At 48.2% G+C, this 27,882-nt stretch overlaps 1 protein-coding gene across 2 annotated transcripts; it reads right to left on the reverse strand.

Moving 5' to 3' along the window:
* Window positions 1-1,786: 1,786 nt before the first annotated feature.
* On the reverse strand, window positions 1,787-27,328 carry ARHGAP19 (Rho GTPase activating protein 19). Of its 2 annotated transcripts, none has more exons than XM_048311696.1 (12): window positions 27,259-27,328; window positions 14,826-15,091; window positions 10,814-10,894; window positions 10,260-10,469; window positions 9,476-9,702; window positions 8,901-8,987; window positions 7,907-7,972; window positions 6,986-7,174; window positions 6,205-6,303; window positions 5,518-5,610; window positions 4,977-5,045; window positions 1,787-4,505 (listed from the first exon to the last, which is right to left on the reverse strand). In XM_048311696.1, the coding sequence occupies exons 1-12, from the start codon at window positions 27,318-27,320 to the stop codon at window positions 4,449-4,451; spliced, it is 1,506 nt and encodes a 501-aa protein (XP_048167653.1). In that variant the 5' UTR covers window positions 27,321-27,328; the 3' UTR covers window positions 1,787-4,448. The 2 variants fall into 2 exon arrangements, with proteins under 2 accessions (XP_048167653.1, XP_048167654.1); XM_048311697.1 differs by lacking the exon at window positions 27,259-27,328 and adding an exon at window positions 17,913-18,019.
* Between the last annotated feature and the right edge of the window lie 554 nt (window positions 27,329-27,882).

Genomic DNA, 27,882 nt, shown 5'->3' on the forward strand with positions numbered 1-27,882 from the left:
TCCCTCTGACCCAAACTAAAATTGAAGGCTGGTGCTGGGAAGTGTCTGAACCTCACCCTGTGATGCACAGCTGGGGACAGCAGCTCCTTGCAGAGGAGCCCCAAAACAACCCCATCACATTCCTCATGTGTGGGCACTCCCCAGGAACAAAGCTGGGCTGGAGCAGGATGGGGCCAGAGAAGTGGTGCCAGTTGAGATCCCACTCCAGTCCACAACACAAGTGGGACCCAGCACAGAGATCTTGGCACCTATATGCCTGAACAGTTTATGAGCTTCAACACAAAACCCTCACTGGAGAGATGAGCAAACAGAACTAAACATGGTAATTTATTCACTCCATGAAAAAATATTAGTTAATCCAAGCCAATGAGATTGTAAAGCCTGATAACTGGTCTGGCTGGTGCCAGTATCTATTGCTAGCAGTAGTCATGGTTTTTGTCTACACTGTTGCCCTAGGCAGTGAGATGCAGCAGCAACATGACAGCTCCCAGCCACACATGATAATTTAAGAAAGAGAAAATATCTTATTTCAACTCCAAACCAGGGCAGAGCAGTTTAAAAAAAAAAAAAAAAAAAAAAAATCAAGACAACTTGCAAAAATTGATTTAGATAGCAGTGACACTCTGAAGAACTTATTTGCAAGTCTGTGCTGTGCAATTTGAGATAAAAACTGTTTAATGAAATGAAGGTGAGCACTGCCTGTTTGCTTTGTAACACCACTGCTGTGTGTACATACCAACAGGCCAAAGCAAACATACTGAGAGATGAGTAATCCCCCTTTAAATATATACCTTCACCCAGTGTTGGGTCCCAGTGGCTGCTGCCCTTTCACTTGCAGTCAAGCATAAGTGCTTGGATTGCAGCTTCAGAAGCCAAAAACCATTCATTTTTTAAATTATGTAAGCCAGATAAAGCTGTCACTTTGAATCACAGCTTTTCAGGGGGGTGATATTTGGGTTTGCAGTATTGAAGATAGCTGTTGTGAGTTTTTGCATTCCTTTGTTCAGTATGTTCAAGAAGAGAAATGTCTCTCTAGACTCTCATGCCCACTTTGAAGTGCACAGAGGCCCGTCGCCTCCCGCTCCCTGAGCTCCAGGGAGATGGGGCTCATCATTCCCATGACACCCAACTGCAACCACGGAGGAGAAGGGGACTCGCTCGGGGCTCAGCCCGCAGGAAGGCAGCGCCGCTTTCAAACACGCTGTGCTGCTCCTTCTCCTGCTTGTTTTTCAATTGCATGGCGAGGATGTTAATGAGTGTCTGAGCTATGGCAGGCAAGCCCAGGGCATTTCAAACGTGGAAGAACTTCACAGAGAAATAATCTGCATAAAATCTGAGACGCCATTATTAAGAAGGAGGAAAAGAAAATGCAAGCAGAAAGCATCCTCTCTTGGCAGCCAAGAGTGGCAAGAGAAGAATGGCCCTACAGAGCAAAATTTATTCATTTGATCCATTATTTATATAAAGTGTTCTTTGTAAACCTGATTTCCCATCACCCTGGATGACAGCAGGGGGAAGACAGGAAAAGAAGAGGTCCAACTTCATACCTCCAAGGGAAAGGCAGCCTGTCTAGGCACCCTGTATCACGCAAGCACCCCAGAGGCTTTCAAGCCCTAGTGCCATGGGAGGCCAGTGTCAGCCGTGCAGGTGGGCAGCACCTCACCAAGCACCCCCACACTTATGAGTAGTAGCTCTGGGTTTCAAAGCAGACATTTCCTTCCTTTTGAAGGTGGATTGGAGTCCTTGTTGTCCCAATGAAATTGCTTAAGCCACCAAGCAAAACCACTAAAAATAAAAGCATTTAATGTGGTGTTTTCACATGAACACACAGAAAGGCAACAGTCTGCAACAGTACTTACATAGCATATATAAATAAGGACAAAGATTAAAAATACTTTGGAAACGATAAACTCTGGGAACAGTTAGCAGCTGCTCTGGGAAGAAGCATCCTTATGAGTCATTGCACAGGGCGGACAAACGAGACACATCCAAGCATGACTAAAACTCTCCCGTGCCTGGGAGACAGTGTGAATGCATTGGGACTGCAACAGCCAAGATCCTAGGGGCCGAATCTGTCAGCCACCCACCACCATCCTCAGCATGGCGAGCCCAGCACCACAGACTAAAGCCCAGAGCACTGAGCCCCTCTGCCCTGTCTGGAGACAGCACCCACCCCCCTTGGCAGGTAAGGCATCTGACACATGCAGAAGGCCTGGCCAATACCCCATAGGTAACTTTTCTTAGAGCTGAACAAATTTCAGCTGTGCCAGAAGCCAGACAGAGCCCCTGAGCTAGAGCCATCAGTAAGGGGGGACAGCAGAGTTACATTCCTCTCATCTATATGGGAGCAGTGTATCTAGTTTTAGGAACGAGACTGCCCTGCCAAGCAGACACCCATACAGAGAGATATGAAATGCACCAAGTAGGGACAATGGGCAGAGGAGGAGTGAACAAATGCTTCACCCAGCAATTGCCCCCAATGCAAGTAAGAGCAGAGATAGCAGAAGCAGACCCAGCTCTCCCTGTGCTGCCACTTGACCTTTGTCTGTGCCTCATCTCTGGTCAGAGGCAGAGCTATGATTCCCAAGTCTCTGCTAACAGCGGGCTGCAGGGACAGGGCAGAATTGCAGACAGAAAAACTCACGGTGCCCTTTGGAGAAAAGCACATAGCTTCAGCCTCTGGAGGGAATGATTCCAGACACATCCAAAAAGCACATACTACTACCACAGCAAACAGCCTCTGCCCTTCTTCACAGCATCATCATCAGTCTGGTCCCTGAAGAACCACAGCTCGCTCTTTGCTGTGACAGAGGCTCCTAACACCAGCAACTCCCAACTCACACATCTACAGTCTCACTACCCCCTATATTTTCAAGGCTTCAACTTGGGGTCAGACTGGGGTCAGGCATGCCTGATAAAATACCAAAAACTACCCTTTGTATGGAGCAGCACAAAGATTTGTATCTTAAAAATAAATCACAATTAAAAAAAGTGACACATTCCAGTTAAGCTGCAAAGGGCTCCAATGCCCTGTTTTGACAGCTCCAGCCAGTCAGACTGAACTCCTTGCTCATATCCCAATATTCACACCTCATGCCACCAGTTGTTTCAGAAAGCTGTCAAGAACAGAGCTCTAACTCCTGCTGGCTGCTGGTTCTTAAAGATTAGAAGACAAATATAATTGGATTCCAGAGATTATTTGCTTTGCTGAGAAGGGCTGAGAAGTGTTTAGATGGTCCCCTAGCTGATTAAATCTTTATTTCACAGTAGTGATCCTGTGTGTATCCTACCTTGGAGTGCTTGCAGACAGGTTATTGGCAAGACTGGCTTACTGGAGCACTTTGGCTTAATGAGACCGCTGACACTGGCCAGCTGTGATTGGGGTTTATCCCATATCTAGAAGGTTTCATCTCATTTCTGCAGCTCAGACCAAAGAGCTGAACCCAGCTTCAGCCCTTTCCCCCAGTTTAATGACTAATCAGCCAGTTGCCTTACAAGCCATCTAGATATCTTGAGCCAAAGCCTTTGGCACCATTTGCAGCAGATCACAAATGGCTGGAGCCTTCTCTCACCTCTCACACTCTTTTTCTGTTTCACACACAGCCACAAGACTGCCTGCTCCAGGCACCCTAACTTCCAAAGACTAGGCTGTTCTGCCCCAGACAGCCTTTGCCAGCCTCCTGCTCTGCTCAGCTTAAGCCTCCCTGGGTGAACACAAAGTCAAGACACTCCTTGTTCAGAGCTGTGCCACTGAAACACGAAGGCAGCGAGCAAGGGCTGCCTCCAGCTCAAGCTGAAATAGAGGGATGAGTTTATTGGGGAAGCTGCTTTCCCTTGGCCCCACTTGAAAAGATGGCATCCAGAGCCTCTCCTTCTAGGCCCATCCTGTGCTCTGTACCGTTTGTGCACTCCAGCCCTTTGGAAACAGCAGAGCAAAATGGAGCCCAGAAGCAGAGAAGGGCATGCCTCCAGAGGAGGCCTGGAGGCAAGCTTAGCTGTGCGGATGTGGGTAAAGGTTGCAGCCCATCATTCTCACTGCTAACAGGGGGGAGAAAGCAAAAACAAGCCAATGTGTGTTAAAAACTCAGAGCAGAAAAGCAAAAAAATACAGCCTAGCAACATTACAGAGAAAGCTGTGAGTGCACACAGGGCCCTGCAATGAACAGGGCTCTCCTTGTAAGCACTCCAGCTCTTCCCAGAGCCAGCAGGTCAGACATGCTGCACAAGTTTTGGTTAGATAGTGGTTTGCCCCATAGTAGAATGAAGTATAATTTATATACAGAAAGAAACAAATCCCTGCAATCCTTGCAAAGGTCCAGTTTCAAGAGCGCTGCTGGGTTGGTGAGGGTTGCCGTGAGCCTGCAGCACTCCCCTCTCAGTGCAGCACATTTTCTATTCACAGCTTGCGAGGCTGGGCAGTCCCCACCCACGTGTTGGTGCGAGGCGATTCAGAGGGACGATGAATCCTTGGAAAGCAGGCGAGCTCGCATGCGTCTACAGGATTCCTGTAGCAGAGAATGAGAGCAATTGAGTGCTTGAGATACTGAATACCATGCAAGAAAAGGTTGACTTTCTTCCCCTGCAAGGACCCTTCCCTGTTGTAGGCCTCCCACACCTTTTGCTAAAGCTCTAGACGAGGCAGTGAGCAGACAGAAAGAAACACAGTTGGTCTTGGGCTGCACCAACCTCTTGTCCCACTGCGACCCTGACAGGCTGTGAGCACTCCCCTGTGCTGGCAGCTTCCCTCTGCTTCCTGCAACAGCCAGCCTGCCAACTCACAGGTAGAAGGGCTGTCAGACCCTTCAGGGTCTGGCTTCCAGCACATCACCTGCCTGCAGCTCGGCACAGAGCAGATTGCTACGAGCTGGGGCACCACAGCTGTCGCAGAGCTTTGAGTGTCTGCTGTCACCTCGGCAGGTTTCAGCACACCAGGTTCCCCGTGGGAAAAGGAATGGTGGGTAGGGGAAGTGTCTCACCTCTTTCTGGCCTTCCAAAGACTTCAGCTTTGCCTGGGACATGTGAGCTGGAGAGCCACATTTCTGTAACTGGACAAGAGAGGACAATAGGAGTAGAGAGCTGGTGAATGAACTGGCATCCACAGCCTTCCCTGGGAGCAGCCTGTACCACCAAAGAGCATCTGTCACCCAAATCCACTCTTGGTTTGTCTGGGCCATGGGACAGCCCTACTGCATACAGGCAGCAGGCTTTGTACAACCTGTGGAGGAGGATGAGAGAGAGGGAAGGGGGCACAAGAAAATGCCCCAGGGCAGGACAAAGCCAGTGAGACAAGACTGGAGTAGAGGCCCAGTGCTGTCACCCCTGGTCTGATGCTGTCCTTGCCATCTGCTCTGCTCTCCTCGGAGCAGCTTCTCAGGACCTTATTTTATCATACAAAAGAAACTTGGAAACCTTCTCTTGGGCAGAGAACAGCTCCCCAAGGATTGCTGAAGTTGCTCTCAAACTCCCCTCACACACTTCCCCACCAGCAGCTTCAGTGGTGCTGGGAGCAGCTCTTACCAGTTGGACATTCTCTTTGCTGACCCGCACAGGCTCTGGTGTGGTATCCCTGCTCTTCCTTTCCAGGATAACTGGAGTTCCCAAAACTTTCCGCTGTTGTAAGAAGAAAGGGCTGTTGGCTAGTGCGTAGAGTGCAAAGTAAAAAAGAAAGGGAAGGAGCAGGATGCATTGCTGGTAAGCAGTTGGATGCTGGGAAAGAAAAAAAGGAAGCCAAACTGGGACAAAGATTGCAAAGCAGAACCACCCGAAATACCACACCACTAGGCTGAGCCTGCCTGATTGTAAAGGGTTTGGGGAGCTGACCTGAGGCCTGGCCAGGAGCCCAGCCTGTCAGAAGCAGGTACATGCTGCTGTAGGGCAGCCCCCAAAGTGCTAAAACCTGTGCTAACATGCTAGACTATATGAACAGCTCCCTGTCAATCCTCATCTCATCTCAGGAAACAATCAATTCTCCAGAAAGATGCATAGATCCTACAGCCATGTGTTTCAAGATAATTACACCTTATACTAACACGGCTTATTGTCACTGTGCTGCCTTTTCTGCCCCAGTGGATCTGTGTTGTTTGGCAGGCAATACTTTGAAGAGTCCCTACCCTTTGAGGGTCTCATTCAAGGCAGGGCAAGGCAGAAGCAGAAAGCAACATCAGAAACTCACAGCAGAGAGCAAGGGTCAGAGGCTGCTTTTACCTTAATGAGGCCGCTGAAGGAGCGTGAGCGGGTGCGGCGTGGTGCTGGGGATGTGGGCACATCGGAGCCAGGAGTCAGAGCTGTTGGATGCTTATTAAACTAGAAGGAAACATGAGGGCAGTATGTTAGCACAGTTACACCCCTCCCTTACTGCTGTGTGCTGCTCTACCTGCTGTCCCAGAACTCAGTTTGTCTCCTTCACCCCCCAGAATGGAGGAGCAGCTCAGAGCTGCAGGAGGAAGAAAGCAGAGGAAGGCCACACCTTCCACCCAGAATTACAGGGAGTTTGGGTGAAAAACTGTTTTGTGCTGGCTACCAGATTAACTAAAAGCAGCAGATGTTGGGAGCAGAAAGAAGGCTGGACAGCAGCTGGAGGCTGGCAGCCACGACCGGTGCTGACCACATTGACTAGTCTGTCTGGTGCAGCAAGTTGTCTGAGACCAAGAGGAGACCAGTTTGTCCACTCCCTGCAGGCAACAGGGGAAGAAACTTTTCCCTTTCTGAGGGAGGAAGCTCAACAAGGCCATGATCAGGACTGGGACACTGCTGGCTAGCAAGTCCTTAGCTTAAAAAACAGAGCTCAAAAGCACTGCTTGGTACAGCAACATCCAGGACACCTCCTCCTGTCTTCTTACAGCTCTGCCCCTTACACAGCCCAGAGCCCACTTTCCCCAGCCCACCCAGAATTAGGAGCAGCTCTCAAAGAAGGCCCTGCCTTTAGCTCTGTGCCCAGGACTGTGCTGACAAGCACACCCCAAGATATCTTTCCTCCCCACACTACCTGCCGGATAAGCTTCTTTTTCTTTGCAGAGTCAGGCATATTGTGGACGTGGCGGAAGAGCTCCTTCAGTGCCTCCTCTGTGCGCTGCTGGGTCTCCTCCTGATGGCAAGAGTCCAGCCGGCTTCGCTTCTGAGACTTGAGGGGCTGCAGCTCCTTGGAGCCAGAAGACGTCAGCAAATCCAGGTCGTCCTGGGAAAGTGGAGACAGCAGTCGCTTGCCATGCTTTAATCCCAATGAGCCACCCATCTGAGCCAGCCTAGGAAGAGTCTCGTGAGCTGCTTCAACCCCAGTGAATGCACAGGGCTGTGTTTTCCCTACCCCTCTGCAGCAGCACTGCATCAGCAGGCCCCGTGCCAGGAAGAGGTGATAGCAATACAAAGGTGACCCCATTGCTTCTTCCCTCCCCTCCCAGATGCCAGCTGCAGAAGCCCTTCCAGGCTTGAGAAGGGTCAGTGCAGCTCCTTGCAATGCATCTTCCCTCTTCTGCAGCTATGTGAGGCAGGGAAGCATCTGCTGGCAAGACACAAATGTTGTCCCAGTGACAGCAAGTAGCCTTTATCTCAGCACTTCTGCCAAGCATCCTGGCCATGGCAGCAGGCATGTCTGTCTGTTTGGAAGGCACAGCCCTGTGGAGGAGCAGGTGCTGCATGTACTGGGCAAAGGGAGCAGGTTTGCTGCTAAACAGGGGCTCATAGTTTTCCTTCCCTGTGCTTTTGATTAACAGATGCTTCAACTCTGTCCAATTTCCCTAATGCAGCTGCCTGCACTACCACACCATATGCTTCCCTTGCTCCTGCCCTCTGACAGATCCTCTTTCATGACTTGGTTTGTTTTCAGCTTCTATCACTCACAAAGATCCCTTCATAGCATCAGAGCCTCTGCCCTTTCATGGAGGGCAGGCGCTGCATTTGCTGGCCTTACCTTTGATGTGTGGGCTCTGGATCCCAGATAGTGCAGCCTGGCACACTCCCGGATGTACACCGGAGCCTGTGACGAAGAGGAGAGAACAGGCCAAATGTACCTTTAGCATCTTTGGCCTTGGGGCAACAGTGGTTCCAGCAATAGCTGCTTTTCAACCATACCACACAATCCACTTGTATCAAGACTCAGCCATTTTGGTCAAACAAAGCCATGGAATTTCATGTCCTCAACGTACTCCCTGTTCACAGTATCCTTTACATGCAGACATTCAGCACAAGTGGAACTCAGAGTAGGAAAAAGTTCCTGTGGAACCCTGCTCTAAGTAATTCCCCCAGCTCTGAGCTGGCCAAACTGGGGCCTGACAAAGAAGGTAGAAGGGGAATTCTCCATGGGAGGAATCTGCAGGGAGCAAATGCCTCCAGTGACCAGGAAGGTCCTGAGAAGTCAAGAGACTGCCTGTTGTAGAAACATTTCCTTGCAGGAACCTGCTGAAAGCCCCACACTCCTGACTGTCCTACCACAGCACTCTGCTCAGAGCTGGAAAGTGCCCGTAACAGCAGTGGGCTGATGACCATTGCAGAGAAGTTCACAACAAAACAACCCCCTACATCAGGGATTCTGCTCTTGGCAGCACTCAGGCAGGACAAATCCCTTCCATTTCCTTATCCTGCCAGAACCCGAGTGCAGCCTGGTGCGTACCTGCCTTCGGGAGCCAGGTTTCCTGCCGGGCAGCAGGTGCTGGTCTCCAGCAGAGGGGAGTGTTACACTGCACCGTGCTGCCGACCTGCCCTGACAAAGCCACCTCCAGAGCTGCCTGCCCAGCAAAGACCTCCTCCCTAGTCACTAAAGGAACAGTTTCTTGTAGAAAGTCTCCTTCTCATACTGCAGAAGGGAGCCCACAGAATATACACTTAACACATGGATCTGTCTGGACAAGGGGCATTCAGTCTCCTGGTGATGGAGGCAGGAGAGCAAGACCCCAAAGCACACTTACCTTGAAGAGCTTCTGAGAATGTTTGATCATGAAGGTCACTCCATTGTTTAGCTTTGTGATATTTTCCTGAAGGTCATTTGCTGTCACCTGGCAAGGGGACACAGCCAAAGGTGCATCCATTAGGAGGGGAGGAGGACACAGACACACACAGCTGCCACAGCAGGAGACCTGCTCTGAAGTGACAGGCAGGCAGGGCTCATAGCACGCCAACAAGCAGAGCTCACAGAGCCAAAGTTGCTCGGAGAGGAGAATCAGGTAACTCTGTGGCCAAACAGTTCACCAGCAGCACAAGAAATCTTGCAGAGAGACCTGCAAGGTTTTTCTGGAGCTGATATTCTAAGAAGCACGACTGTGCTGTGCTTTCAATTTTACTGAAAAAGAAGATGCATAAGTTGCAAATGAGACCCATGACAGGTCTGGGCTGAACACTGTGACTGAGTCCTTCCAGAAGGACAGCCTCCAACCCTCACATCATTGTGTCAATACTTAACCTTCTCATCTTGGGTTTTTCCCCGGCCAAGCCTTTGCTTTTTACCTTGCAATATCCCACCCACAGACACTGAGGCAATGCTCACATTTCTGGGCCATAGGATGTGAGGTGCAAACATGAGGGCAAGATTGTGGGCAGACATCTTGTTCTTGTCCTGCTTCTTGGCGGTCTGGTAGAGCAAGTCCAGCAGCAGCTTGAGCAGACTGCGGTTGGGAGCAGGAAGGATCAAAAACAGCAGCTGGAGGGCTTCGATTTGGCGCTCTTTGTCTGGAGTGCTGGTCTTATTCCCCTTCTCATCAAACAGCGTCAGGTCTGCCAAATCACAAGGCAGAACATGAAGGACACACGTTACCTTCCCTCAGAGCAGGCTGTTGCAACTGCTTGCCCTTCCCTCTTCGTATGCAGATCTCCTACAAACCCCTGCACAGTTCTTGGCCCTCCATCTCTCTTCCCCCCAGCTTCCAAGCTCCCCACTTGATGTGTTAATCTATGCTACTCCTCCCACAGAACAACAGAGCTGCTAAGAGCTGTGATGGCTTGATGGCAAAATGGAGGAAGTTCACATAAGGTAGTTCAATAACAGTTATTAAATACATAGAAACCACAACTTGCTCAGAACCCCGGACATAAAACAGGTGGAGACCCAGGTTATCACTGTGGGTTTTACCCCTGTGGTATCTGAGAGTAGAATGGTCTAGACAGATTTTGTCTGATTTGTTAAGATTTTCAGCTCCAGTATCACCAGGCTGAGATGGCAGGAAGATTCCTTCTTACCCTGCCTTTAAGGAATATACTTCACAGCCTAGCATGCTTTCTAGGAGACCAATTCCAGTCCTTCTGCCCACCACTGCCTCTTGCTGCCCACTCACCTGCAATTTTGAGGTGGGCATGGAAGTGCTTGTGTGTCAGCAGCGGCTCTGGTAATTCACCCAGGAACATCTTAAGTAGGGTGGCCACATCATTGGAATGAAACTCCCCAGAGTCCAGGTCAATATCTGTACCACTGTTCAGAGCATCCTTTAGGATTTGTTGCCTGATGCTGTTGCCTGGCACTCGAAACAAGCCTTCTGCTCTTAGATCTGCTTGGCAGCGGGGAGAAAAAAGGGCACTGAGTAATCAGAAGCTGAATTCCCACCTTCTTACTAAAGCAGTTCCCTCCTCTTTCCCAAGTTTGACAGCAAACCTCAGTGAACTGCATTCAGAGACATGACTTCAAGCTGGCTCCCATCAGTGGAAAAAGTCCTTGTACAGAGGGAAATAGATCAACATATCTCCTAGACAATTCTGGGGAACAGTTGCCCAGTGCAGTCCCAAACTCCTGCTGCTGGAGAGCTCAGAGCTTGTCACTCTGTCTGCACCAGAGACCTGAGGTAGGCCAGACAGATACCCGCTGGGATAGAAGATAGCAAACAGAGCCACTTACTTTTGTGCAGATACTCGATTAGCTGGGAAACCTGTGCAATGCCTTCTTCTGTCAGCGGTGAGCCAAACACCACCCCTTTCTCTGCAGAACAGAAGACAACGTGTCCAGGCAGCTCAGAACCCAACAGCCACACAAATCAATGCTCCCCAAACAACAGGATTTCAACATGCAAAGACTAGTGCGCCAAAATGTTAACGGTGAAGGTCACAAGGACCCTCACAGATGTGAGATATCATAAACACTCCAAACTAAGTCACTTCATCTCACCATGCTGTACTCACATGGGCTTCATCATCCTGCCTCTTACCTCAGTTTAATTACAGCTTTTATCAGCTAAAGCAAATATTCTCTAGCCCTTGAAGGAAAAACAACACCAGAACAGATGCTTCAGTTTTAAATGGAATAGAATCTGCAAGCCTAGACATTATGAAAAGAGCAAAGTGGGAAGGGCAGATGTAAGAGCCTGGACAGCCCTGGTGCCTGACACATTGGCACACTCCACACTGTGGAAGAAATGTCCAGATTAATCCTCGTTGTGGCTCAACATGAAGTGAAGCAGAAAGAAGAGGTGCAGCTATGAGTTTATGGGAGAGGAAAATAAGCATTTCTGCGCAGAGCAGACATAATCCGACTGGCTTACACTAGCCTTCTTTTCAGGCAGGGGTAAAACAAGGAATTTCCTCATCCCAGTGAGCCTCTCTTCCATGTCAGCTGCCCTGGTCTGAGTAAAGTATGAAAGCTGGACAACGTAGAAGGAAAGTAGCAAAGCAATGAGCTGGGCTCCTCTCACTCTTGGAGTCTGCTCCCATTTCATGGGGTTGAGATTGGGCATGAGCTGCCAGCTCCAGAACGCCTGTAAATAACACAGGCTATAGCCCCAAAAGATGGAAGCAACTGAGCTGAAAGGAAGGAGATCCTGCAGGGAAGGAAACATTAGATGAGAAGTCCGTTTAACTGAAGGGTATTTGATGAACCAATGTAGAATACTCTTCTCGTCCAGAGAGGGACTTCCAGCTGAGTGATTATCCAGCAGGACAGTGTTTTCTAATAAATGCAACCTTGCTAGTGAATGCATTTTTCTGTCACACACACAGAGCCAGTATGATCTGTCCCTCAGAAAGTGGAGACAACTCCCAGAGACTTCACTGACAGCAACCAGAACTCTGGGCACCACACTTCTTCCCTCAGATGCATATAGGTTTGAACTGGAGACAAGATACTGCAGAGACTGTACCACAGCACGCTGACTGGGATTGAGAACTGGGACCAGATACAGAGCTGGCTTGTCCAGCCCTTGTACTTAGGCTTCAAAGAGACAACAGATGTAAGAAAAGAATATTCCTCCCTTCTCCATGACCAGACTGCCAGGAACATGGGTCACTTCTGAGGGCAGGCTGGACACTTGCACTGAAGGTTCCTCTCCTCACTGCTACAGCTGATAGCCCAGCAATCCAAGCAGTGCATTGGCTGGTCTGATAAAAGTTATGTCCCCCACAAGCTTTCTCTTGCCTTTTCTTTTTTTCCACTCATATCTCATTTTGATTTTACTAGCTTTTGGTCTCTTGTGCTACAGATCTTAGTGCTCTGTGGTGTTGATGCTCACAGCATGTGGGAGAGACCTGGTTAACCCTATGCACTTCTCTAGCAGCCTTCCTGTGTAACTAAATTTATTCCGCCTGAAGAATGTTCCGCTTTCTTCCAGGACTTCTGAAATACATGGTAAGCCACCATGGAACTCCAGCCTCCTGTTAAATCAAGAACTTTCTGACCTCACTCTGATAAAGCGCATGCTTCAGTCTCGCAAGAGAAAGGAGGGCAATGTGAGCTCTTGATCCACACGAAAGATCTGAAAGGTTTGAGTGCAAAGGGAAAGAATGATTGGCAAAAGATTCTTGTCCTTGAAGAAAACTAAACTCACTAGACATTCAACAGATAGAATCAATAGTGGCCAGGAATAGAAGAGGAAAATACATCTTCTTGAGACATGCAGGGCCTGACAAATTCGATTTAGTTTTGAAGTCAGAAGCTGGTATCTGAATGAGAATTTGATTCTCAAAGAAACTTGAAAGACGTGTCTGGAGAATGGATGCTGCATTACAAAGGCTTAGATGTTATTGCACGATTGCTTCTGAAACTAAGCAGCAGCATGAGGCTGAGTTTCCTGATGCTCAAAGAAGTTGTAAGTATTTGCAGTTTGAACAGCTCTGAGCTCTATGGTCCTTGGCCTCTGGCTTTGAAGAAATAAAACTTGTTTGTTCTAGCTGGTCTATAACATGAAGAAAAACAAATGATGGCTCCAAGATGAAACACAGTACATGAAACTGATTTTCTCTGTAGGCACAAACTTCTTTTTCTCAGAGTTTGGCCAAGGAGTTCACAGACAGTGCCTGTCAATGCTGGGAGACACTGCCATTGCAGCCTGGGAGTGCAGCCAGCAGACTTGGAAACATCTGCTAGCTGTAGTGACACATGGCCGTGGAGACATCTGAATGGGGGAAGGCAGAGCTCTTGGGGAAGAGAGTTAGCATGAGACGTCAGGTCTGATAAAAGCAGTGCTCCAGCAGAGTACAGATAATTTAATAAAAAATTGAGCTAGAGAAGGCTCTACTGGAAGGTTTGGACAAGAACATGGGGGTTTCCATACACACTAAGAAAACACTTTCAGTTTGGTTACTCACTCACTTCTGTTTGTCAAGTGGCAAGTGCTTGAATTTAAGGTGTCCTGCTACTGTCTGGGAAGAGGCAGGAGCAGTAACAGGTATGAGCACAGTCTAACTGCAGTTTAGGGGCAGCACAAAGACCTGTTATTATGGAGCAGCAAAGTAAGTCATGGCAATATTAAGTAATTCTTATCTAAGGATACTAAAAGACTTGATTTTGCAGTCTTCTATTTTCCTAGGGTGAGTATATGTACCAGGGTTCTTGCTGGGTGAGACAGAAGTGGAGGGCTGAAGCCAGCACCAGAAAATTCTGCCTGATCAGTGGGGCTGTGGAGTTTGTCCTTAAGAAACACAATGAAGGAATAGGCTTGGTAGAATCAGAAACACTCAGAGAAATTATATAATGGTTGAAGACAGAAAAAAGCCATAGTCAAACTATGCCATAGCAATAGTTCACTTCTCTGAGATACTCACAACAGCAGAACTGCTCAAAGGAAGGGGAAGACTAATCAGAAGTGTTCACCCTCAGGCTGCCAACATCTGAAGCCAGCTCACAGCTTCTCTGCCAGCAGCCAGCCAGTCTAGGCTGGGAAACCAGAGCTGAGGAGGAATGTGAGGGGCCCAGATGGAGACTGCTTCTGTCTAGATGAGTGAGAAGGTTTAATTGAACTTATCAGGAGAACCAGGCTCCCCTTGAGTGTGGGCAAAGGTGGGAGAAGACACAAACACACCTAGAACACTCTTTTAGTTTCAACAAAACAGAGTGGTAAATGCCAGCCATTGAAGAGGAAAGGATCTGAACACAACCACACTTGAAGAATTCTGAGAAGGGCCTGGGGCTAATATTTCACAACCAAGACAGCTGAACTTGAGAGAAGATAAGAACAGTCAGCTTAGAAGAAGAAAGCTCGGGTGGAATGCTTGTCTAAGAAAGAAAGATGTGTCACCTCCCAGCGTTGACACTGGGCTTCATCAGTCAGTCTGCAGAGATTTGTCACTGACTTGCTGGATTGGGATGTGGATCAGAGCAGCACTGGCATTTGGATGGAAGATGTTTACAGATTTCTGAGCTGCACAGTGGGCAGCTGACCCACTGAAGCCAACTCGACATACACCATAGCAACAATCCCAGAAGAAGGGTATTCTCAAAGTGCAGGGCATTTCTGGGATCAATTTCCTGGCCTGTTTTGCTCCTTTCTAGAAGTGCCATCCACAGAGATTACAAAACCATAGTATTAAGCATTCCATACAAGCTCAAAACTACGGGCTGAAAGTTTTGTAAACTGAGTGTAACAAATGATGGCAGCATCGCTCTAAGGGCGGGCACCAGACTTCATGCCATCCATACTCACCCTTGCGCTTCAGAGACATCAGAGAACGAAAAAATCCAGCGGCTGTGCTGTTTGTCCCAGGCAGCTTTGGGTCCTCCTCTCCCATTAGCTGGGCCAGCTCTGCCCCAGGCAAATCAATGAGCCTGGTAATGTTGCTGACAACCAGCTCTGTGAACACCTCTGGTTTTTCATGGCGCAGCTTTTCCACAAAGAAGTCAGGATTGAAGATGATCGGCTGGCTGCGGAGGGAGGAGTCATTGCAGATGACAAAATTGCAGATGGCATCACTGAAAAATGGAAAGAGGAAAAAAAAAATACAGTAACTCCTCATCACTTTGGTTTTTACAGCCAGCTGGTTTGCCCTGAAGGAGACATCTGCTGACAGGAGCTACCAGCCTACACCAACAGCACTGTCTGACTTTGGTGAGTGTTCAGCACAGCACAGTTACACTTCCCTATGGAGCAAAATAATTTCTGGACTGTTTGTACAACACAGCCTAAGACTAGCTAGCACTCCAGAGCATGATGATGACATAGGCAACACATGGCAACACCCAGTGAAAACTTTCACTACTCTACATCTCTCCTACTTGTTTCACTGTATCTACATCCTACTAGCTCTGGCAGTAGATATTATAGCAGATATTATATAATACCCAATATATTTTACATTAACTTATTGCTTTAAGTCTGGTTTTATCTCCCTTCCTCCCCAGTGGAAAATTCATTTCCAGTGGCCTGAAAGTCTGAAGAACAATCTCAGTCTTTTCATGGCCAGCTTACACTCATCAGTTCCCATTGCCATTCTATCATACCTACCTTTCTATCAACAAATAGATAGTTCCCATGTCCTGGGACTTTGTTTTTAAGGTCATAAATGTGCAATAACACTGAACCCTCAGTTTTGCTGTGGGTGCTCCCAGGTGACATGCTGCCAACCCTTTGGTTACTGCTTTCTGCCAGCTCCGCATGAGTCTGGAGCAAGTGAGAACTCACTGTCATGAGCCACGCAAGATCAGTCTTTGAGGAACCCCTACTAACTTTTCACCTAGACCACCCCTTTTCAGCTCATTCAGTTCTTACCTCTGTTTCACCTCTTCATGCCCTTTATCTGACCTCTCTGTTCTCTACTGACACATACTTTCTTCATTTCATAGCTTATGTGGCATGGGAAAGGGGATGCACCCGAGACACTGCTCTGCTAAGGGTTATCTAGAACAGGTACATAACCCTACCAGAGGATAGGTACATTTCACCATGTTGAAAATCAAATCAAAGAGTTATCAAAGAGATATCTCATGCTAATCAGCACTCTTAATGCTCATACTTAACTTTTATCCCAATTTCCATCTACCTCTAGGTCTTCCATTACCATCTTCCCACCACTGTTTCAAACATTTTCATGTTTCTGAAGTCAAGCCCAGCTTGCTTCTCCCGCCACTCTTTTACTTAAAGGTGAGGATTAGTGTCATTATTCTTGAGTCATGAACTACTGTCCTGATTTCATACTCAGCTATGAAGTGATAGCCTGGCTTTGGGAATAGGTGTGCCAGTTCTTCCAGGGCTCTGGGAAGAGGATGCCTACCCACTCAGCTTCCACATACTGCATGTGTTCACCCTGTGACATTCCCCAATTCTTTAAGCATTCTTTAGCTCTTATATAATACTTTCCACTCTTTCTACATCCATCCTCAGCTGGGAGTTCTCGCTGGACACCATTTTCCAAGAGCAGCTGCCAAGTGCACAGTTAATAGGGATGCTGTGCTTATGTACCAGGGATCACATCAGTCCCTTAGATGCAGTGTGGCACCTGGGGGATCGCAAGTGCTCTGCTGAACACCCCTGAGCCCATAAAGGCTTTCCCTTCAAAACAGGCTTTTCTACAGAAGGCTGGAGCACCTTGATCTTCCTCTCCTCACTACTGAAGGCTAGAGGCCATACCACTGTGTTCAGACCGTGCTGGGCATCCCTGCTCACCACAGCTGCCACAGAAAGCGTTTGCAGCCCACTGAACCTCACATCCATTAGCTCAAGCAACAAAACCCTTCACTACTAATTCAGAGACCTCAGCAACTTCCTGTTCTGATGTAAACTGACAGTAGCTCACGACAGGTCAACATCAAAGCACATACTGGCAAGTCACCTGAACTCCAGCCCAGCTCTGCACATTATCTGTGAACCCAACAGTTATCTGAGCTACTGCTGTACGTTTTTGACCTGAAAGACTATCTCAAGGATTTCCAGGATGCGTGATCAGAATAAGAGAACAGAAGCTGGGACTCGGGCTCCACAAGAAGAAAGATACTTGCTGAAACAAGAGGAAAGGAGGCTCTCAGCAACTCTTGCATCGTGAGAATCCATACCAAACCCCCCCTCCCCTTGCCACTGCTCTCCACGGATGCCAAAGACGCCTTCAAGAGGATGGAGAGGAAGAAGGTCTGCAAGGCAGACTGCAAGGCAATCTGCCAGGTCATCTAAAATTTTAGAAAGCTCTTAAAGGCTCCCAGCTGCCTGGCTCAGTGGCCTAGCAAGCAGACTGCTGACTCCAAATGGGGGCCATATTTTGCTGAGCACCTCCCAGCCTGTTTTTCAGCAGTTTGTTATCTGCAATAAATCAAGACCAAAATGCAACAATTTGGTATCAGCTGCCAAAAAGCAACTGCCAATTGATCTGATCATATTCACATTTCATTGCATAGAGCTACAATGCACAAAACAAGTGCCAGCTCTGCCCATAATGTGGAGCAAGCCCTTTGCTTGAAACCCATGACAACTCATTCTGCGGCAATACAGATCCTGAGAAGGGTTAATAGCAAGTGTATAGGCCCAGTGACCCTGCCTGCAATGATCCGTGCACTGTTATTCACTCACTAGCAGTTTTGTTTCCCCACAGAGAAGATATGCAAATATTTTGCAGCAGTTACATCAAGCATCACAGATTATCTCTTCCCTCTGACAATTAGATATCTAGATTCACAGAAAGAAAATTAAACAATTTTGTCAACTAGCACTGACTGACACAACTTCTCTGCACAGCCTGTGTTACAAGTTGCACAAAGTCTAACAACATTTAATGCAAAAATAAATAGAAAAAAGTAAATTTCTTACATGAGTGCTGAGAGCTTTTGAAGAGGCATTAGGAAGCAGAGACAGGGAAAAGAACTTGCTCCTTGTTTCCAGCAACAAAAGAAACCTGCCTGTCCCAGCACAGCCTATGCAAATTCCACGCATGCTACGAGACACAAGGGCGCATTATTGGGTCTGAAAGGCCCCCTTGGCACATACTGGGCATCAGCCTTCACACAGGGACAAAACAGAAAAGAAAAGCTGGACAAATTGATTCATGTCTCTTGCCAAAGACTGCGTAGCTGGAGTTTAACTGCAAATAATTCCTACATAGAAACCAGGGTTTTGAATTAGGACCAGCGTGGTATTAAGTGCTTTCCACCTGTATCCAAGAGGAATCCACAAAATAGTTCCAAGTCTACCCTGTGTTTACCATGAGTAAAGCCATGCAAACACATTCCCAACAGCATCCAAGCACAACCGATGTTACGGCACTGGCAGGACAATAGCCAAGTCCCTTAACTGCACAACCCCGTGCCCAAAAACCTTGCTAGAAACACTCTCTGCGCCTGCCCTTCACACTTTCAGATCCTTTCAAAGACATAGCACGTAATCAGCCCCTCAGGGCTGGAAACAGCACCTGGCCATTGCTCTTTGCTACCATTGCTGTGCCACCGTGTGCTGTTCATCCAATTCAGGATTCCCGTTCCATGTTTCTCTGGATTCCCATCCAGTTTCCCTGCCTGCTGCAGCTGGGACCAGCCTTGTATACGCTTATTGTGATATAGCACTTCAATGAGCTACTTAATTTTGAAAGGTCACTTTATTAGCAGCTCTTCCTTGCACAGAAAATTTGCCGTTGTATCATTATTGCTAATCAAAATGGAAATGTGACGCAAACCCCATTTCTGAGCAAAGATAAAGCCCCCACTGGCTTTACACACAATAACCCTGCCAATCCTCACTGCTGCACACACCATAACCTTCAGAAAGAGCCATGTGCCCCATCTGCTGTTTTCCTGTTAAAAAAGAGAGATGGATGTACTCTACCTACACTCACAGTTTATATAACAGCAGCAAAGGGGAGACAAACATGTATTCATGGAGTTTATTGCCTTTTTTTTTTGCCTTGCTTGCAATTACAGAGTTATATTTTCTATATGCTGTGATCTCAGATTGCTTTACGACACATCAAAAGACAATAAAATAAAGGAATAAATAGCTTCCTCTCCAGTCTCATGAACATAATCAAATCCCAATGAATAATAAAACCTCGTTCTACTAGGGTTGTGATTAAGACAGCAGATTAAAAAAAATGGGTCCTATATTGTGCTGAGATTCTTGCCATTCTAGTATCCTTCAGAGGCGAAGCCTGTGATCCCGGCCAAGTCACAAAGAAAGCTGTCTGTCACACACAACGTTTTTGCTTCAGGCATGACAGCCCCATCATTTCATGGGGAGTGGATGGTGCAGGAGGTCAAAATCATGATGGATCAATTAATCCCTAAAGTAACTAGATCCAGGCCAGGGAAATGCCGTGGAAACCAGGACAAAAATGAGACTTTAACTGCGAAAATCTGGTGATCAAACCTGTGGTGCAAGAGCTGTGCAAGCAGGCAGATTAGCTCACATGGCAACAAGCTTGCATTTGGATAGGTGAGATGGAGCTGGTTTAGTGGCTTTCACAGATTTGATATTGTTTTAAGTCTACACATGTGACAGAAGAAAGGTTCAAGAAACACGAAATAGAGCATAAGGAGAACAGAAGGCAAAAAAGAAAGTAAAGGAAGAGCTACCTTTGGGGCAAGGCATCAGCTGTGTTTGTCTAGCTGGGAAAGTGGATACACTGAAAGCTAAAGATTTCAGAGGAGCCTGATGTGCCTAATTCAGTGGGCAAAATCCATCTCCAGTGCCATTTTGCACACTCTGTATGTCATCACTAAGGCCCTAATGCTTCAGACACACCACAGTAGACAAGTTTTACCATATAGGAGTTAAAGGGTTAAAGAGCTTTGGAAAGTAAGGCAAGATAATAGAACAAAAATCTCCCTCTATAATAACAAAATCTTTCGATTATAAGAAAGAGACAGGCTGCTACCAAATATTAAGAGCAGGGTGATAAGCAGGCAGTGCTGAAGAACACAAAACATGAACAATTCTCTGCCTGGCTAAGCACAAAGGGACATGGGACAGATGCGAACAGGCTCGGATTTCCCCAGGGAGGGAGAAGTAGCATTGTTTCCTACATTGTGCCAGAGTAAGGAATCAATTAATGAGGATGTCTGAAGACAGTATTTTCAGAGCCAGATAGGAGCCATCCCAGATTTTGCAAAGAGATTAAAGAACCATAGTGGAATTATATGGAATCATTTTAAGTACAAAAGGACTAGATGACAAATTATTTCCTAGATTAAAAAAGAATAAAAAAATAAAAGTAGTCTAATGGGAACGGGCTGCAGAGACATTAGAAGTGACTTCACAGTTAAAGTTGCTTTGAGGGCTGTACTTCAGACTGACATTCTTGCAAGATGGTGTAACAAAGATCACATTCAGACTTCAGACTTGGCACCCTAACTCTTCATAGGATGACTGATTTGCCTCTGAAAAATGTCAAGAAAAACACGCAGTAATTTTTGCCCAGGGTTATACTCATAAGGTCTTCAGGGGCCGAGTCTTTTTGTGATGAGTACACAGTGCACAGCACAGTGGGTGCCAATCCCTGCCTACTGTCTCTAGCCTTGACACAAGTAAGCCTTATGAGATAACACTGCCTTTTTAATTTTTGCTTTGCTTTCTTCACATTTAAATAGCTTACACAGAGTGATTCAGCCTTTTGGCTATGAGAACCAGATAATAATATACAATTTAAACAGCAAGGAGCTGGCTAAGAAAGCTGCTGTTATGTGAGCCTGTGCTCAACAACCTGGAACTAATGCAACTCCTGGCCACCTTTTGGAAATCAGGTATATTGGTTATCCACGTCACTGCTATCATCTATGAATGCAAATTCTGTGTCAGTAAAGGACTCAGAGTAGATCTTGGCAACATTGGCTACACATCTGTGATGAGAATCTGAAGAAGATGGACCTATCTGAAAAGATAAAAGGGTTGGGAGGGGTGGGGGTCTGTGCTTTGGAAGAAAATGAAAATGCAATATATTACCAGCGTCAAAGAAAACAGCAGTAGCAAGACAGCTTGATATATGTGAAACATCAAGAAATTTGCATTTCAGCATGAAATTTCTCGAGTTTGACCTGAGTGAATTCTTTGTGATATTTTTAATAATAGCCACTGGAATATTTTAAAGTCAATCAAGCAGTACTTCAATCAGCCATCAAAACATCAGAGCATCCAGATGCCTTCTAGTGCTAGGAGGGAAAGAACCAAGGGGTGCCTTAGAGAGGAACTGCATGTTCACTGCGTTGCTCCTCATCAAGTCTCCTTCCCAGTGCCACCACCACAGGTCTGGATGCTGCCACACTCTGTGATGGCTCAGCTGACTACCCACGACCTGTAAAAATGCAGAAAGGCAGCTACCACCAGAAATCCAGCAATTTTACATTAAAGATCTGCAAGCTCTGCCTTAAGATCAGACTAACAGTCGAACAGCGTTAAATAGGAATGCTGCTCTGATTCTCATGACTGTCAATGCACTTGTGTATCTATTTTAATATAAACTCCTACTGGGAGCAGCAATAGAAGAGCCTTAGATCCAATCCTGATTTCACTGAAACCAGCACCAAACCAGAATCTTTTCAGATGGCAGCAGCTGCCTCTTCTCGTTACTGATCTGCTCACTTTTATCACTGTGGCACTGGGAACCTCGGTCACAGCTGGGGACTCCGCTGTGCTCCGTGCTGTACAAACAGAACAAAGGCAATACCCTGTCTATAGAGCGCTGATAGCTAAATCTGAAATGAATGCTGGAGGGACAGAAAAGAGAAGGAATCCCAAGAGGAGAGGCAGCACTATCAGTCAGCGTGACTGATATAACTGAACTCTGCCAGCTTTTCTGTAGACACTCTTAAAAAGGAGGGCGAGAAAGGACAGGAAAAATAATCAGGTCACACTGCAGACATTTAGAAGAAATCCAGCTTCTGTGCAAGGGGTGGCATGGGACTGAGCACAAAGGAGCTGGTTTGAGAGCTATCAGGCAGGGACGGCTGGGACATGGGGCTGAGGAGGCAAGAGCTGAGCTCTACACACTGGCTGGGAGCCGCTGGTGAGGCAGAGACAAGCCAGCAGTGCCAGCAAGCTGGAGAAGCTTGGCAGTGCCACAGGGCACTGTGTGGCACATCCAGACCCTCACTGCAGGGTGGGATGCAGCCCAAGGAAGCCTCACAGTCATTTCCCACCAAATGTGTTGGCTGTACCCCCAGTGTGCCAGTGGGTACTTTCCAGTTGCCAATAATGATAGCATTCCCTTGCTCTTCGCATTTTAAAATGTCTTTATCCTCTTTACTTCCCCATGTTGAGTGTACTGGAAGTCAATAAGAGGCATGACCCAGTCCTACCTATACCTCCTTGGCCTCTAGCACTCCAAAATACTGCATGCACCTCTGATTGTCACCCTTACTCTTGAAGGTAAGAGCCCTAGAACATCCTTTAGAGGCAGGATGAAATGGAGTTCAGAGACCACCAAAGATACACCATCTAGATGCTTCTCAGTCCAGTAGCTCCAAGCTAGTGTCCAGGTCAGAGCAGAACAGTCAATAGACAGCAACCCATAACAATCAGGTTTACTTCTGACATGAAAAATCAAGCAATTACACAAAAACAACACAGCAAAGTTGACAAGCTATTGTAGCAACAACCAGTCTGGGAACTCAGAGCAACCCAGCAAGGCAGGACAGATGTTTTCCTCCAGCCCTCCCACAGAATGATACCCAAAATTGGTAGCACCAGCTGGTGCCCAGAACACATATAGGAATCCCATCCCACTATCAGTTGGTAGACTGGTGCTTGAGCAAAGCACCACAATTTGAGTACAGTGTGCTGCAGCACTCACAGATTTGCTTGACTGCAGTTGCTTTTTCTGGACTGAGAAGATACTGACACCTGGGTCAGGACCCACAGCTGGCTCCCCACAGTACTGTTGGTGAGGTTTTGTAGTCACAGCCTAGCAAATACAGAGGACGAAGGTACCCAGGAATCACAACTCTTGGTTTTGTTCATTCCGTAATTCCACAACGCTCCAGAGGTGCAGTGAACAAGCTGCATCCTTGCATCTGTGTTTTGTATCACAGTGGTGTTTGCAAAGGATGACAGCACATCAAATCCCTCCTCATCAGGAATCCTCTGCAGACACCACTGAGTATGTCAGAGGCCACATCCCTTGTTCCAGATGTGTAAACTCTTACAAGCTGGAATTGTGATGAGGAACACCTGGATGCATGCCAGCATTTAAATAAGCTGGTGACATCTGGTCAGGGCTGCTGAGGCACACAGATAAACAGGCTGGGCCCACCACAGAGCAGCACAGCATGCGGTACCAGAGAGACAGAGATGCACAAAGCAGCCCAATTAACTCACCAAACTGAGCAGTGTGGGGACCTAGGGCTTTTGAAGGGGATCTGGGCAGGCTAGGATGTCAAAAACTGGAATATTGTGCACAAATACCAGAATTCATATGACAATAAGCTATAGTGTCACTTTATGCAACTCTGGTGAGATGCAGCTTCTCTTCCCATCCTGCCTGACAGTTCATCTCTGTCTGGATCAACTCACTGCAGAGCCCAGGGAACTGTGATATATTATACACTGCTCCAGGGGCCACTCAAGAGAACGCAGAGTGGCATGTGTGTGAGGAGAGTTCCAGGAGCCCCTGAGAGCTTGTGAGGATGTTCCCTAAAAGGCTTCCCGCTCTCCAAGGCACAGAGAGCCACAGCATGCTTGTCCCCTGCTATATGACAGCTTGCAAGCAGGGCTATAGGAATGCCCATATGGAAGTCCCAAACCATAAAGCTATGTTTCAACCTTGAGTATGAGCTCCAGAAAAACAAAAAGGAAAACTAATGCCATTTCCCCTGAGAAATTCCTGCCTCTGAAAATCAGAGCTGCCACATTACCGTTCAAGAAGAAAGGATGTTTTGGCTGGACTCCAAATTATTAGAGCTTTATAGGCCAAAAGCAAACACATTAAAAGTTCTTGTAAGCCAGCTGGCAGGCAATTATTAAGCAGCTTATCACATTCCCTGCCATCTACAGTTTCTGAAAATAAAATTTACGAGGAAACTCTAGATAGCTTAATTGCAATTACCTAGTGTAGAGGTGAGAAAGGCCAGGAGTCAAGGAATGAGGGTTTTGCACTTTGGAGCAAAGGGTCCAATGCTCTTGTCAGACACCACAGTAAGTGTAATGCATTACCAGGATGAGAGGCCAGGGACACACACAACAGACCTGTGAAGCTCTGAAAAACATCAACCAAATTTATCCCACCAAGCAGTCACATTTCTTCCCATTTCTCTGCCCGTGCTGACTCCAAGACCCCTGTGACTTGGGAACATGGTGTCAGCCCCTAGGATCACAGTGCAGGTTTGGTAACAGCTTGCACAGCAGCAGCACAGCAGAGCTGTGCCTGCCTCCAGCTAAAGGGCAAGTGAAAATGAGATCCTACAGAAAGGACTAGGTCCAAAACAACTGCAAAATATAAGGCCTCAGCTGTAACCAGGAGCCCAAGCCAACATACAGACAGTATTTCCAAGGGACAGTATTTCCAAGACGGACTTGACTTCAGTGCAACCATTTGATATTAGCCAACATTTCCACACTGCCCCATCTCCTTCCCATCTGTTCACGCCACTTACTAAACCAACACACGCTGAGGACTTTTGACCTTTAGGACAAGGCATTTGATTTCCCAGCAGTGTCCAGCACTCAGCACTTGAGTTTCAGACGGAACTGAGTGCCCAGGCACCTTTAAAGGAGTGATAACGAAGCTCTGTGACATTTTCATAGGCATGTAAACGTGCACACAGCAGCAAGGCAATGACCAGGCTGGCAAGGAGACCCAGACGCTGCTTTGGGCTATGTGGGAAGCAATGCTCCCCCTTCATGCAAACAGACAATAAACTGAAGTGTAGCAGAACAAGGATCCTGTTGTCAAAGCCCATTCCACCCTGGATGGGAACAGGACAGGGTGTTACATGCAAACATACAAAAATACTGCAAATAAAACACGGCCTTGAGTTCGGTTCAGATGTGTACCTCACAGGACTTGGACTGAGTAGGGGGTCAAACTCAAGTCTAGATCTCAAAAATTCTCATGAGGGCTGTGGAAAAGGGAATGTTTGAATAAGATTGTCCTCAGCTCCCAGGCTATCTTCAGAGAAAAGTAGCCATGTGTTCAGACTTGGCTTTAACTCTGAAATCAACCATTTTTTCTGCCTGACCCTCAGCAAGTCACTTTGATTTTTTGCCATTAAGTCATGTTTACAGTGAACATTTTCCCATTGCCAGTAAAACACAGATGGCAACTGTGTCTCCTTTCATAACCTGTTTACAATGTGAGCCCTTGCTGTCCAGTTGTGCAGTGCCACTCTATCAAGCTGCTTTAGCAAGATGCCTTATGGCTTTTTCCAGCTTCCTCCAGACCCATGGCTTTTTCCCTTCCGCTCATCCCACCCCTGCCGTATCAAATGGCCGACACGAGTGCCTGGCAAAAAAGCGTTTAGGCACTGCTTGAGTCAGACATTAAATGCATTCATTAAACAGACAGATGTTTCTCTTTAGAAACTGAGCACTCTGGCACACTGCAATCTTCACTCTCAGTTATGAAAAACCAGGCAGAGGTTAGAGAGACCCACACAAATCATCTTTTGTCATGTTCAGTAACATTTGGTAAGAAGTTTAGGACAACCAGCTTTTAATGCCAGTCTTTAAGTCAGCATGCTGTAATACCACAGGCACAGCATGCAAGCTTTACTAGCTAACTTGCCCTTCTCTCCAGATGAGAGGAAATAGGGGCAAAAGCATGAAAAAAGCAAGCTTTGTGGTCTGTGTGGTGATAGACCAGCAAAGCAAGAGATCGATTTTCTAGCGCTACCTGTGGGTAACAGGCAGTGCTGGAGGAAAACTTGTACTTCAGGCTTTGCATTAACATAATCACTTGCGGAGGAGTGGGGGATAAAGAGCAGGGGAATAGCTCCTAAGGACAACTGCCAACAGAAAAAAATAAATTTAGTCATTTAGGCTGATGCAGGCCATGTTAAAAATGCTTTATCCAAAAGGGCATTTTAAGTATCAGCTGCACTGAGCATACTCATCCCTTTACCAGGTCCAGCATTTTAGGCACTCCCTGCCCAAACACCCCGCAATGAGCACCATCTCTTCATCCCTCCTTCCAGGGCAATACTCTGCCCCAACCCAGGCACCACAGCAGTGCCCCCAGATAAGCAGAGCAAGTGCCATCGGGATGGGTCCCAGTCAGCAGAGAACAGGATGGCACCAGCTGTGAATCTGGCTCAGCCCTCAACTGTATTTATTTATCCACAAGAATTACCATTCAAAGGATATTCAGTTTGCAGCTACACATACGGGGGGGGAAAAAAAAAAGAGGGGAAAAAAAAAGATACTGCAGCCTTTTAACAGTCAGCCGACAACACTGCTCTAGCGAGTGCTCATGCAGCCCTTGCCATTTTAATGCAGCAGTAACAGAATGGTGATGCATACAGAAGTGTGTGCTAAAGGTGAATTACGTGAAGCTGACACCGCTTGTGTGTTTGGAAAGCCAGAATAACGCGCGCAGAGCGGACAAAGCGAAGGAGAAGGAGGGCTGGATGCGAAGCAAGTCTATATAGTGCCATCACCCTACCAAAGCCCGCAACTGCCAAGCGCTCGGCGCCGGCTCCGAGGCTGCAGGAGGAGCGAGGCAGCCCAGGCGCAGCCCGGCGGGGCCCCCGCAGCAGCGGGGCCGGGCAGAGCTGCACGGCGCCTCGTCACCCCCCCGGAACACCCCCTGCCCGGGCGGGAGGCTGGAGCGGGATCTCTCCCCTTGCAGAGGCGCGGGCGGCGCTTCCCCGCAATGCAGCAACGGGGAGCGCTCTCCCGCTGCCCAGCCCGCGGGGACACGGGCCCCGCGGGGATACGGGGTCCTACCGTGACCCCCGCGGGACTGCGCGGCGGCTCAGCCGAGCTCCAGAGCCGCCGGAACACTGAGCCGGACAGCTCCGTTAAGGTGCTGGGGCACAGGCGGGCAGCGCGGCAGCGGGAACAGCGACGGCGCTGCTTGCACGGGTAGCGCCGCAATGGGCGGGCCGAGGCGCACAGGCCGGCGCCTGCCCACCGGCTGGTGCCAGGTGCCCGACCAGGACCACGGCGGGGAGGGGCCGAGGATAACACGCCGCCGGCCCAGGACGGGGCGAGGGGGTGCCCGGGATCCTGCTCCTACCTGCCACGGCCGGACGCCGGTGCTCCCGCCGCCATCTCATACCTGCCGCTCCGCCTGCCCATTGGCCCGCCGCACCACCCCCTCGGCCCCGCCCCGCCGCGCTGCGCGACGCCATTGGCTGCGGCCAGCACCGCCCCGCCGCTATTGGCCGGTTCGAACGGGCACCGGCCGATCCGCGCGCACGAGGGGGCGGGCGTGCGGGAACGGCCACTGGTGCGGCGCGCGGCGCGCTGGGAGTTGTAGGCCGGCGGCGCAGGCCTTGGGCGCTGCCCGCCGCGGTGCTGAGCATCCCCGCACCCCGAGCCTCGGCCCGCAGCTGCAGAGCGGCACCCGCAGCCATTTCATGGCAAGGAAACGCACACGGGGACTGATAGACCCCGAGCCTGCAGAGGCCGCACCAAATGCTCCAAGAAGCACGAGTTGCACCATAAACTGCAACTCCTATCTCGGCTTGAGTATTTATCATTGCTCTCCCTCAAGGACAAATTAGAGAACATAGACACCGGTAGAGCAGTTTTATTCCTTTTTTCCCCTTTGTGGGTGAAAGGACCTGGCTTGCCCACAGTAAGGGTCCCTGTGGCCCTGCACACTTGCTGCATCTGCAGTGCTCAGGTAGCAACTGCA

This window comes from Corvus hawaiiensis, chromosome 8 (genome assembly GCF_020740725.1).
Source record: "Corvus hawaiiensis isolate bCorHaw1 chromosome 8, bCorHaw1.pri.cur, whole genome shotgun sequence".
In the NCBI taxonomy this organism is placed as follows: domain Eukaryota; kingdom Metazoa; phylum Chordata; class Aves; order Passeriformes; family Corvidae; genus Corvus; species Corvus hawaiiensis.

Coding starts and splice junctions, on each gene's coding strand:
- ARHGAP19 (XM_048311696.1), bottom strand. CDS start 27,320: ATGGGCAGGCGGAGCGGCAGGTATGAGATGGCGGCGGGAGCACCGGCG. Junction 10,895..14,825: donor GATGTCTCTGAAGCGCAAGG/GTGAGTATGGAT, acceptor TCTGTTCTGCAG/AGAAAGGGGTGGTGTTTGGC. Junction 7,175..7,906: donor CCAGAGCCCACACATCAAAG/GTAAGGCCAGCA, acceptor CCACTTTCCCAG/GACGACCTGGATTTGCTGAC.